At 40.8% G+C, this 10,471-nt stretch overlaps 1 protein-coding gene across 4 annotated transcripts in view; it reads right to left on the minus strand.

The window, feature by feature from the left end:
* The window catches only part of tp53i11b (tumor protein p53 inducible protein 11b), a 99,659-nt gene extending 90,339 nt beyond the window's left edge, over positions 1-9,320 (minus strand). For 2 of the 4 annotated variants that reach the window (XM_045688572.1, XM_045688571.1), the window contains exon 1: positions 9,172-9,313. Coding sequence is in view for 1 of the 4 variants with exons in the window: in XM_045688570.1 (XP_045544526.1) it covers positions 8,922-8,958 (37 nt within the window). In the remaining 3 variants the exon portion in view is untranslated. Of the gene's footprint in view, positions 1-8,921; positions 8,974-9,171 lie in introns of those variants that run through there. The other 2 variants (XM_014125948.2, XM_045688570.1) reach the window with 2 other exon arrangements.
* Between the last annotated feature and the right edge of the window lie 1,151 nt (positions 9,321-10,471).

Here is a 10,471-nt window from a genome sequence, read left to right on the forward strand (position 1 = left end):
CAAAAATCTCAAATTAGGACTCATTAGACCAAAGGACAGATTTCCACCGATCTAATGTCCATCTAATGTCCATTGCTTGTGTTTCTTGGCCCAGTTTCTTCTTCTTATTGGTGTCCTTTAGTAGAGGTTTCTTTGCAGCAATTCGACCATGAAGGCCTGATTCACGCAGTCTCCTCTGATCAGTTGATGTTGAGATTTGTCTGTTACTTTAACTCTGTGAAGCATTTATTTGGGCTGCAATCTGAGGTGCTGTTATCTCTAATGAACTTATCCTCTGCAGCAGAGGTAACTCTGGGTCTTCCTTTCCTGTGGCGGTCCTCATGAGAGCCAGTTTCATCACAGCGCTTGATGGTTTTGGCGACAGCGCTTGAAGAAACTTTCAAAGTTCTTGTAATTTTCCAGATTGACTGACCTTCATGTCTTAAAGTAATGATTGACTGTCATTTCTCTTTGCTTATTTGAACTGTTCTTGCCATGATATGGACTTGGTATCTTCTGTATACCACCCCTACCTTGTCAAAACAACTGATTGGCTCAAACGCATTAAGGAAAGAAATTCCACAAATCAACTTAAGGCACACCTGTTAATTGAAATGCATTCCAGGTGACTACCTCATGAAGCTGGTTGAGAGAATGCCAAGAGTGTGCAAAGCTGTCATAAGAATGTCAAAATATAAAAATACATTTAGATTAACACTTTTTTGGTTACTACACGATTCCATGCATTTTTTTTTTCTTTTTTTCCCATAGTTGATGTCTTCACTATTATTCTACAATGTAGAAAATAGTAAAAAGAAAAACCCTGGAATGAGTAGGTGTGTCCGAAACCTTTGACTGGTACTCTATCTATCTATCTATCTATCTATCTATCTATCTATATATATACAATATTCTTTTTTAACTCGATTTTCTTAAAACTGCATTGTTGGTTAAGGGTTTGTAAGTAAGCATTTCACTGTAAGGTCTACACCGGTTGTATTCGGCGTAGGTGACAAAATTTGATAACTCACTCAATATCGTGGATAGAGCGTATGCTACCGTACCTGTAGACTTCCTCATTGCGCTAATTCTAGTTAGCATTAGCTCGCAAACATACCCAACTTCCATCATACAATGTTCTACCCCAAAAACATAGCAAAACGACAATCTAGGTGTCATCTAAAATAACCTTAATTTATAAAGTAGAACCCATCTATGTGAAGCTAGCCACAATTGTGGAATTTACGGTTTGTCTTCAAAATAAAAGTGTGTCATTGGCAGTGATGCAAATGAATACAAATAGTAGAATTATGCCATACTTTTATTTTGAAGGCTAATCGCAAAGTCCACAATTGTGGCTAGCTTCACATAGATGGGTCCTACTTTATAAATTAAGGTTATTTTAGATGACACCTAGATTGTCGTTTTGCTATGTTTTTGGGGTAGAACATTGTTTGCATCCATCGGCTAGCTAACTAGCTTTTATTTTTTTATGACCAGCACTGTAGGTGCGCAGACAACTTTACCAGCATCATAGCATAGGTATCAATGAATCGTTGTGACATATGAAATTCAAGTGATAGTTATTACACATTGATTACACTACGTAAAAAAATGAACGCTTTAAATTATGTGACGTGCAGTCAGTCAAACAGCACAGCAAGTAAGTGAAAGAAATAGGTTGTGATTATGGTTTACTGGTAATGGGGACATACGTAAATGCCAACAAAATAACTTTTTGGTCAGTGTGGTGTGTGTGTGTGTGTGTGTGTAACCTTTATTTAACTAGGCAAGTCAGTTAATAAGAACAAATTCTTATTTACAATGACGGCCCGTATGACGCTGGGCCAATTGTGCGCAGCCCTACGGGGCTCCCAATCACAGCCGGATGTGACACAGCCTGGATTCGAACCAGGGACTGTAGTGACGCCTCTTGCACTGAGATGCAGTGCCTTAGACCGCTGCGTCCATGTGTGTGTGTTAACTATTTAACTGTACTAGAATGCTTTAAAAAAAAAATTTAAAGGCAGTAAAAATGTTAAATATCGGTATCGTTTTTTTGGCAAGTATAATATCAGATATCGGTATCGACCAAAAATGTCATATCAGTGCATCACTACTGGAAATTGCCAGAGGCGTTAGGATATTATCAACGATATTTAGGTGTCGATACGATATATGTATATGAGATTCTCAATGTTTTGTGATTTGAATGGCACACATACACAACCCATGTCTAAATTGTCTTAAGGATTAAAAAAAATGTATTTAAAAAAATAAATAAAAAAATCCTTCTTTAACCCATCTCCTCTACACTGATTGAAGTGGAATTAACAAGTGACATCAATAAGGGATCATAGCTTTTCACCTGGTCAGTCCTGTCACGGAAAGAGCATGAAGACCACGTGTCAAACTCGTTCCACAGAGGACCGAGTGTCTGCGGGTTTTCGTACTTGATTGATGAATGAAGGTCACTAATTACTAAAGGAACTCCCATCATCTAGGTCTTAATTGAAAGGAAAAAAAAAAACCTGCAGACACTCGGTCTTCTGTGGAATGATTTTGACATCCCTGACGTAGAAGCTGAGATGTGATTTGCTCCAACAGCGACCAATCATGAAACACATCAGGCCTGTTTTCCAGACACAAAGGATTCTCAGTTGAAAGTACTTTATTAGTCCAAGAACTGGCTTATATTAAATTAATTTGTGTCCCTTTCGGGAAAATATCTTAATAGGTCTCCGGAACCACGAACCAGCCCCTTGACTTAGCATTTGTTTACATGTCCAACGTTCACAGTGATCGAACCGTTGTCATGGGTGAAGAAAGGTCAAGGAGGGTGTTAGTTTCCCTCAGAGCAGGAAAACAGGAGAATACTGTTTGGCTCGCAACACAATCCCTGCGTTCAGTCAGCTGACATTTATGTAGCCCGTCGGCTTTTATACAAACCACACACACACGGTAGGAACAAAGAAAGACTCCACTTTCAACAACTTCTCTTGCCAGGCATCGCATCTACTGTATACAGATGGCTGCAGCGATAGTTCCAGTAACCTCTCTGTGTATAATATGCCTGCCCTACACGAATTTGCGTGTAGGGCAGGGAATACCCATCTAAACACACCCAAATAGTACGGTCTTTACAGAGCAGGTCAAAACTAGAAGGCTGCTTCAAGAAGTAGGGGGGGGGGGTGATCTTCGCATGCACACACAGGAAAGAGGCAGCTTTCCCTGGCATGGTGTCTATCCAGATTTTCTTAAAAATAATTCTGACTTCAAGCTCAGAAAACTGTGCATACTGGGACACACATACACAAACAGTCCGTGACATGCATCGGACACCCACACACAGTCCTTGCCCTTGTTATATTCACTCTTGCAGAAGGAGGAAGAGAACATTATGCCAGGCACATTTTATACCATTCTGCCATGAAAGAGCCTGAAGCAATACTGTTATTGGCCCCGCCTCAAGTCCCTCTATTACATCCTTCCATTTGTCAAAGGGAAAGGTAATTTTCAGCTCTTTTTAAAGCACTTTAAAAAACAGCTTCTTTCTATAAAGAAGCAATCCATGTACATTTTTGTACTGAAGAGGCATTACATTTCCCTCATCTGTGAAAAAGGTGGGGTTTCCCCCCCCCCCCCTCCTTTTAATTATGTGTGAACTGAAGATGACCAACCATTGGCAGATCTTGTTGAAGCACGAAGAGGAATGACAGAAAACAACAAGCAGAGAGATGTTCTGTAGGCTAGGCTACGCTAACACATTAACCCTATCAGTACCGAGATCCCAGCCCCCCCCCAAAAAAAAATTCATATTTTCATTTATCTGCATGTCCAGCCTTTATATTGAGCCTCACAATGAAGTGTTTTACAATGTTCTTTAAAGGACAACCAGAGCTACAAGTAGAACACAAAACTATTGGATATTAAACTGTTGCATTCATGAGTTTTACTGTCAAATGTACAACAAAAATAAAAAAATATTAAAAAAACTAAGGTCTGCCAAAGCAAAACCCTGATATGCTATAAGCCCAGAAATTGTTTTCTCAGTGGGAAATTAATATCCAACTAGTCAGTGACGAATGTGTGGCGTTTGGAGTTTGTGACAGCAACCATGTGAGCTTATTACAGTATTATAGACACCATGTCCTGGGATTTACTATGTAGAAGAACCCCTTACAGTATTATAGACACTATGTCCTGGGATTTACTATGTAGAAGAACCCCTTACAGTATTATAGACACTATGTCCTGGGATTTACTATGATCTATGTAGAATAACCCCTTACAGTATTATAGACACTATGACCTGGGATTTACTATGGTCTATGTAGAAGAACCCCTTACAGTATTATAGACACTATGTCCTGGGATTTACTATGGTCTATGTAGAAGAACCCCTTACAGTATTATAGACTCTATGACCTGGGATTTCCTATGTTGTTCTGTTGAATAACCCCTTACAGTATTATAGACACTATGTCCTGGGATTTCCTATGTAGAAGAACCCCTTACAGTATTATAGACACTATGTCCTGGGATTTACTATAGTCTATGTAGAAGAAACCCTTACAGTATTATAGACACCATGTCCTGGGATTTACTATGATCTTCTATGTAGAAGAAACCCTTACCTTCTAATGATATTTGTGTAGCATCATTGAGCAAAACAGTCTCAGATTTTCACAGATGGCTTATCGTAGTTTGTAGCTCAAACCATTCAGACGTTTTCGTATAAAAGACTCAGACCCGGGCCCCTTCGGAATCCACCCTAGTCTCAAACACAGTTCTAGCTCAGCCCCCGTTAATCACACGGACCAATGACTCAAACACACAATCTTAAAAATGGGTTAGAAGTCCAAAACACACCAGCGATACAGTGGGACTCATTGGGTGACAACACCCTAGGACTTTCTTTTGGGGGAAGGGGGGGGGGGGTCAGCCCCCCCCAGACAGTATTTGAACATTTGAACACGTCATAAGCCTTGAATTATTACATTTTTTGAATTAGAGGAAATCAGCTTTAAAAAAAAAATACTGAAACATTTTCTCAGCCTCACGGTTCTGACTGGCGAGTCGCCATTTGCGTCGCCGAGCAATGAACAAAAATCTATAAAATCCAATTAACATTAACCCCCTCCACCAAATCATAACCTAATATGGATGCCAATGTTTTGGTCTAGCTTTGCATGCATACGTTTAATTTACTTCCCGCTTTCGCGGCAGCACCTGCCTGTTTTGAGGCACTCATTAGCTAACAACAGACAGGTGTGAACCAGATGGGTGTATTCATTACAGCGATTGTTGCAAAATTTTTAATCTGTTGCATTTTGCAACAGGGACCATTTACTCCAAAATACTCTTCAACGTGACATAAAATCTGTAGAGTTCTTAAAAAAAAATAAAAAAATAAAAAATAAGTTGTAGTTAATTTTAAATTGTATGGTTCTGGTGTCCATGCAGTGCCAGTCCAAACTGAATAGTCTGCGAAGTGTTTCGTACAAACCGCCAAACTTGTGATTCAGCGGAGTGAAGTCTGTGGGGTTTCTTAAACTTCTTCCAGACCCTTATTTTTTGTTGTTGTTGAGAGACACACGACTTAACTACAACTTATGTTTAAAGATAAAAAAAAACGTAACTCAACAGCGTTCGGAAGTAAAGGGTTTTGCAAAAGAATCAGCAAAATGTATATACCCCAGGTGTGCGTGTAAACATAAAACAAAACATTGGCATCCATTTTAGATTTTGATTTGTGGAGGGGGGGGCATCTAAAGACTGGATTTAAATGGGGGGTTTTTTTGCTCACTGCTCGGTGATGCAAACAGCGATTCTCTAAATCAGACATGTCTGCTGATTACGGATGCAGCGTCGGAAACAGGACACATGCTGCAAGCAGGTAGACTACAGTCATTCAGCTGAAAATTCTCAACTCCACAATGTGTACATCACATCTCAATGGAGTTGAGTGGGAATGAGTTTTCGGAGTATACCTCCGACTACATTGAATCTATCAGTCCATTATTTAAAACGCGTACCTTGTACCCATGTTTTGTCCTGTATAAAAATAGGTTATTTTCTTTGGGTGCTGCAATACATCGTTTTTTTGGGGGGGGTTTTATCATTGCGCTGTGTCATCCACTGTTTTCCAATGGCGTATGTCAACCGGTAGAGTAAGTTCAAAGGTCATTTTATTCAACATTCTGACTTGTAAAAAAGGAAAGTTTTTTTTTTTGCAGTGCTACACAGAGGTGTATTAGGCCACCTAGCCTGCAGAGTTTGACTCATACCATGGTGCCAACAGCTGTTACAATGACCACGTCTACATGCATGCCAATATACTGTTATTTGGGATACTCAAGGACTCTGCTTTTGAGATGACGCATATAGACATCATATCCCGTTTACAATAACTCAATTAAAGCTTGTATCCCGGTTAGAGAAACCAGAAAAAAAATATGCCAAATATATGTAAATCGATATTAGACAGGATACTGTGGCATGTAAACATCTTATTCTATTTACTTTTGTTTTTACATTTTAGCGGAAGCTTTTATCCAGAACGACTTACAGTCAGCGCATTCATCTTAAGATAGCGAGGTGGGTCAACCACAGATCTCAGTCATAGTAAAAAGTACATTACTCCTCAATAAAGTAGCTATCAGCAAAGTCAGTGTTAGTAGGGTCTGCCAGGCTCAGTTTCACATAGTATTCCAACTTAACTGCAAAAGGTGATTCTAACTAAAAAGTGTGGACACAGACTGTAGGCCTGACATGTAGCCTATAGTATTTATTCCTGCAGAAGTAAGTGTTTCTTGTAGTAAAATTAGAGTAAATGTTATAATTTTGTCTCAGGAACAAGAGTGGAGAATTTTTTTCTTTCATTTTGAGAAAATGTTCATGTGCGCTGGTGGACCTTGTGTAAACACGCCCTTTTTTTCAGCTACAGTTGACCACATTTCACTTTCAACCACATAAAATGTGTGAAATCGTTGTCACAGCTTTTCATTTCCTCACAACCAGAGGTGGAAAAAAAGTACCCAATTGTCATCCTTGAGTAAAAGTATAGATACTTTAATAGAAAGTTAAGTGAGTCAGCCAGTAAAATACTTTTAGACTTTTAGTCAAGTTTTAAAATATACTTATCAAAATGAATTGCTAAAATATACTTAAGTATCAAAAGTAAAAGTATAAATAATTTTAAATTCGTTATATTAAGCAAAGCAGACAGCAGCCTTTCATCTTGTTTTTTAAATGTATAGCTAGCCAGGGCACAGTCCAACATTATTTACAGAAGATACATGTGTTCAGTGAGTCTTCCAGGCCAGAGGTAGTGGGGATGACCACGTGTTCTTTTGATAAGCGCTTGGATTTGACCATTTTCCTGTCCTGCTAAGCATTCAAAATGTAACGAGTACTTTTGGTTGTCTGGGAAAATGTATGGAGTCAAAAGTACAGTATTTCCTTTAGGAATGTAGTGAAGTAAAAAAGTTGTCAAAATATAAATTGTTAAGTTAAGTGCAGATATCCCTAAAAACGAAGTAGTACTTTCAAGTATTTTTACACCACTGCTTACAACCAGTAAAGAAATTGATGTAATTTCGAATATTTGCAAGGAAAATCTCCCATGTTCCTAACAGAGGATCTATGCAAGCAGCACTTACACAGCCATGCTAGCCTCGGACTCTTGTGTTAGGGTTGAACTGGCTATTTGTATGCATAACCTTTATAATATTCCGGGGAAGCTATGCTACAATATTAAGTACATAAACTATGAGTAAATCAACTGTTGAAGACAAGAAGAACTACAACCGGCAACAGGAAGTGCGTCACGACGCTGGGATCAGCCTACACGCCGACGACAGGAGGAGCAAGTTTAAACCACGCTCCTCCTCCCTCGGACAGGCCAGCATTGAGCGGGAAATATCTCTCAGTATAAAAGAGAGAACAATAGGATGTGTCGCCCTCTTCTCTGTTTTGCCCTGCGAGGTAAAACAGCGAGACCGTATCTATACGAACCACACATATGCCACGCACGTGTTTGCATTAATTAAAGTACAGCTAAATCAGAAGTTACTATGTGCTGACTATTTTGTTCTGTTACCAGAAACGAACTGTCGCAACATTCACACTTGTTAGCCCTCACCTGAGGGCACGTAGGTAGCTATAGCCATGCTAGCCTCGGACTCACGTTAGCCCTCACCTGAGGGCACGCAGGTAGATATCAGCAGCCATGCTAGCCTCGGACTCACGTTAGCCCTCACCTGAGGGCACGCAGGTAGCTATCAGCAGCCAATCCAGTAAGGGTTGGAAGCTATAGCCAGCTTCGATTGGTCAATATCAACGCGACGTCGTGGAGTATGAGTCAAAACTTCAGTCCTGCGGTGTACAACTCCCTCGCCCGCTTCGCTTCCCTTCGTTGAAGATGAATGGGGCTCCGTAGTTTTATCGCCACCAAACGTGCTAGGATGGGCTTCCAGTGTAATCGTTTTCGCTCCCCAAGTGAGGCAGAAATGAAAGATAACTTTAGCGATGTCAAAGTTGATGCGTTCATTCCATCGCTGTATTACATTCTGATAAGCAAGGCTTTATTTAGTAGATTATTCGAAAGAGCGTCAAGTAATGACAGAAGATAAACTGTTGCATGTATGTATGTATGTATCTAATTATATACAAATTGACTAATAGTTTACCTAATGTCGGATTTGTTTCCCCCGCAACCCCCGTCAAAGAAAATCGTTCCGCTGTCCCTGGCCAAATTAGGAATATTCTGTTTATTCATAGCTGCAAGGATACTTGTGAGTGGGATATCAAAAGTGCTGATCAATTTATCCGGAAGAAGACCTTAACCGGGATATGAGCTATTAACGGGAATATTGGTGGTGACTGTTTCATCAAGGAATAATCAGAAGTGTCAAATGGGCAAGCGCCGTTGAACTTACCAATGCGTGATTCTTGAAATTCAATCAAAACACACATTCCACCAGACGTTACTTAATTAACTAATTTTTGCCCTCAATCTACCAATTTAAAAGATTGGTTATTTGTCCAAAGAAGTTAACATATCTTTCAAATGTAATAAAAAAATACATTCCACTACGCAAACCGACTGTTCTTGATAAGTTCTTGATAAATAAAAATAACATGCAAAGAAATGTTGAGCGAAATAAACGGAAGTTTGTGTCTACTTACAGTATAGAAAGCGAAGACAATCCAGAGTTTTCCTTTCACTAGTATTTGAACAGCAGCTTTTGAGCTGTGCTCTATGGGTTTGCAAACAGTGGGGTGGAGAATCCGACGGATGTATGCAGGTACCGTAACGGGAGGTACGCACAAGACAGCGCAGTATCATTACCGTAATATGTAGACTACTCGTTGCCGAGTAGGTTTTTCCATAAGCTCCGTCTTATTTTGAGAAATGCTATTCACTAATCCAAAAATCCTGACACGACGTGTTGCACCCCTTCTAGGGACGGCATGGGAAAGCTCGAGCAAGCCAGTGACTCAAGCCCCCGTAATAGGGTCAGAGACAGAGAATCCTAGTGGAGAGAGGGGGGCCGGCCAGGCAGAGACAGCAAAGGTGGTTCGTCACTCCAGTGCCTTGCCGTTCACCTTCGCATCCCTGGGTCAGACTACACTCAATCATAGGAGCCGAATGAAGAGTCTTCAGTAAAGACTTAAGGGTTGAGACTTAGTCTGCATCTCTCACATGGATCAGCAGACCATTCCATAAAAATGGATTAAGACATGTATGCTTGTTAACCCTCGCAAGGCTGCTCGCCCAGACGGCCTCAGGGCATGCGCAGACTGTCTGGCTGGAGTGTTTACGGATTTATTCAATCTCTTCCTATCCTAGTCTGCTGTCCCCACCTGCTTCAAGATGTCCACCATTGTTCCTGTACCCAAGGAAGTGAAGATAATAGAACTATCGCCCCGTAGCACTCACTTCTGTCATCATGAAGTGCTTTGAGAGGCTAGTTAAGGATCATATCACCTTCACCTTACCTGTCACTCTAGACCCACTTCAATTTGCTTACCGCCCCAATAGATCCACAGACGATGCAATCCACATCACACTGCACACTGCCCTATCCCATCTGAACAAGAGGAATACCTATGTAAGAATGCTGTTCATTGACTACAGCTTAGCCTTCAACACCATAGTACCCTCTAAGCTCATCATTAACCCCAGGGCCCAGGGTCTGAACCCCACCCTGTTCAACTGGGTCCTGGACTTCCTGACAGCCCCCCCCCCCCTGTACTCCCTGTTCACCCATGACTGCATGGCCACGCACGCCTCCAACTCAATCATCAAGTTTGCAGACGACACAACAGTAGTAGGCCTGATTACCAACAATGACGAGACAGCCTACAGGGAGGAGGTGAGGGCCCTGGCAGAGTGGTGCCGGGAAAATAACTTCTTCTTACAATGTCAACAAAAACGAAGGAGCTGATTGTGAACTTCAGGAGAGAGCAGAGGGAGTACGCCCCC

The sequence above is a fragment of the Salmo salar genome, chromosome ssa10, assembly GCF_905237065.1.
Source record: "Salmo salar chromosome ssa10, Ssal_v3.1, whole genome shotgun sequence".
In the NCBI taxonomy this organism is placed as follows: Eukaryota; Metazoa; Chordata; class Actinopteri; order Salmoniformes; family Salmonidae; genus Salmo; species Salmo salar.